The sequence below is a fragment of the Somniosus microcephalus genome, chromosome 3, assembly GCF_052327205.1.
Source record: "Somniosus microcephalus isolate GS21.2 chromosome 3, FLI_Smic_1.0, whole genome shotgun sequence".
Taxonomy (NCBI): domain Eukaryota; kingdom Metazoa; phylum Chordata; class Chondrichthyes; order Squaliformes; family Somniosidae; genus Somniosus; species Somniosus microcephalus.
Genome location: NC_140989.1, coordinates 352,209,049 through 352,211,417, shown reverse-complemented (window position 1 = coordinate 352,211,417; position 2,369 = coordinate 352,209,049). Strand labels below are relative to the sequence as shown.

Sequence of the window (2,369 nt, the reverse complement as noted above, 5' to 3'; positions counted from 1 at the left end):
TACTGAAGAATTGTCGTGGTAAAAATGATCAGACTTATATTGCAACCAATTCCACTTGTGGGGAAGAGCAAAACTAGAGTCCATCAATATGAGATGGTCACCAAGAAATCAAATAGGGAATTCAGAAGAAACTTCTTTACCCAGAGAGTGGTGAGAATGTGGAACTGGCTACCACAGGGAGTGGTTGAAGCGAATAGTATAGATGAATTTAAGGCTAGACAAGCACATGAGGGAGAAGGAAATAGAGGGTTATGCTGATGGAGTTAGATGAGGAAAGACGGGAGGAGGCTCGAGTGAAGCAAAAACGCTGGCGTGGATCGGTTGGGCAAATGGTCTGTTTCTGTGCTGTACCTCCTCTGTAAATCCAATAACCCCCCCCCACCACCCAAAAAAAAGACAAGACTGTGCTTATCTTGAGCCCATTCCCTGGAGGAGGTACACAGCCTTCAGTGTTTGCTAATGGGAAAAAAAAAGTTTGCAGGTGCAGTACCAATAAGTTTCTTTAAGTGGCAAAAGTTTATCTAACCTTTGTTTGTGAAACATTTGTTGGGTTGAGAACAAGAACAAAAAAAAATAGGAGTTAAAAAAAACACATATACACAGAGAGAGAGACGGAGCGAGTGATTTGTTGTATGTGTTGGGAGCAGGGATCACATGATGATGAATGCACAGAGAGGGAGAGAGTGTGAGAGGGAGAGAGAGAGCGGGCGGGCGCTCCTCAGAGGGCGGAGGTTCACGTTTTAAACACTCGGTTTGTGCCCATCCTCCTGAGGAAAAAAGAGAGACGGGAGAATTAAAACAAAAGAAAACTTTTCCGCGCCTTGAAGAGAGAAAGAAAAGAATTCTCCTGTAAACAGAGCTGCAGAAATGGGAGTCAATGGCCAGTTGACACTTACTTTCCCCTGGATTTATAATTTGAGTTGTGTGTTTTAATTGGGGGGAAGGGGGAGGGGGGTTGTTGCTGGCAGCCGCCGGGGAGGATGCGCTGAGTTGGGTTTATATATAAGCGAACAGTCCTCCCCCCGACTCCCTCTCCCAGTTCCAACAACCCTCCTCCTCCCCATTTTTCTAAAAAAAAACATTCGGCATTTCGGCACCGCCATCGGCGGAGAGACGGCGGCTTGTGCGGAGCGAGCCAGGCAAGATGGCGGCCGACCCAGTGCAGGTAAAGCAGCTCAGAGAGTGAGAGTGTGTGAGGGGAGAGTGTGAGAGAGGGAATGTGAGGAGAGAGGGTGAGAGAGAGAGGGAGTGTGAGGGGAAGAGTGTGAGGGGAGAGAGGAGAGTGTGTGAGGAGAGAGAGAGAGTGTGAGAGAGGGAGTGTGAGGAGAGAGAGAGAGGGAGTGTGAGGGGAGAGTGTGAGAGAAGAGTGTGAGAGGAGGGAGAGAGGGGAGAGGAGAGTGTGAGGAGAGAGGGAGAGTGTGAGAGAGGGAGTGTGAGGGGAGAGTGTGAGAGGGAGAGTGTGAGAGGAGAGAGAGAGAGAGTGTGGGGAGAGAGAGGGAGAGAGAGAGGAGAGAGAGAGAGGAGAGGGAGAGTGAGAGGAGAGAGAGAGAGTGTGAGGAGAGAGGGAGAGTGTGAGGAGAGAGGGAGAGTGTGTGAGGAGAGGAGGGTGAGAGGAGAGAGGAGGGTGAGAGGAGAGAGGGAGCGTGCGAGAGGAGAGAGGAGAGTGAGAGAGAGGGAGAGTGCGAGAGGAGAGAGGAGAGTGCGAGAGGAGAGAGAGAGGGAGAGTGCGAGAGGAGAGGGAGAGGGAGAGTGCGAGAGGAGAGAGGGAGAGTGCGAGAGGAGAGAGGGAGGGAGAGAGAGGAGGGAGAGTGCGAGAGGAGAGAGGGAGAGCGCGAGAGGGGAGAGTGAGAGGAGAGAGGGAGAGGAGAGTGTGAGGAGAGAGGGAGAGTGTGAGGAGAGGAGAGTGTGAGGAGAGGGAGAGTGTGAGGAGAGGGAGAGTGTGAGGAGAGGGAGAGTGTGAGGAGAGGGAGAGTGTGAGAGGAGAGAGGGAGAGTGCGAGAGGAGAGAGGGAGGGGGAGAGTGCGAGAGGGGGAGAGTGCGAGAGGGGGAGAGGGGGAGAGTGCGAGAGGGGAGAGTGCGAGAGGGGAGAGAGGGAGAGTGCGAGAGGGGGGAGAGAGGGAGTGCGAGAGGAGGGAGAGTGCGAGAGGGGAGAGAGGGAGGGAGAGTGCGAGAGGGGAGAGAGGGGGAGTGCGAGAGGAGAGAGGGGGAGTGCGAGAGGAGAGGGGGGGGTGCGAGAGGAGAGAGAGGGGAGTGCGAGAGGAGAGAGAGGGGGAGTGCGAGAGGAGAGAGAGGGGAGTGCGAGAGGGGAGAGAGGGAGGGAGGGAGAGTGCGAGAGGGGAGAGAGGGAGAGTGCGAGAGGAGAGGAGAGA

The 2,369-nt window shown here is 54.1% G+C and overlaps 1 protein-coding gene across 2 annotated transcripts in view; it reads left to right on the top strand.

Moving 5' to 3' along the window:
* Nucleotides 1-681: 681 nt before the first annotated feature.
* LOC147122351 (serine/threonine-protein kinase N2-like) overlaps nt 682-2,369 on the top strand; it is a 141,683-nt gene continuing 139,995 nt past the window's right edge. Inside the window, exon 1 of one of the 2 annotated variants that reach the window (XR_015077738.1) lies at nt 682-1,165. Coding sequence is in view for 1 of the 2 variants with exons in the window: in XM_085983412.1 (XP_085839538.1) it covers nt 1,145-1,165 (21 nt within the window). In the remaining variant the exon portion in view is untranslated. The remainder of the gene's footprint in view (nt 1,166-2,369) is intronic. The other variant, XM_085983412.1, reaches the window with a different exon arrangement.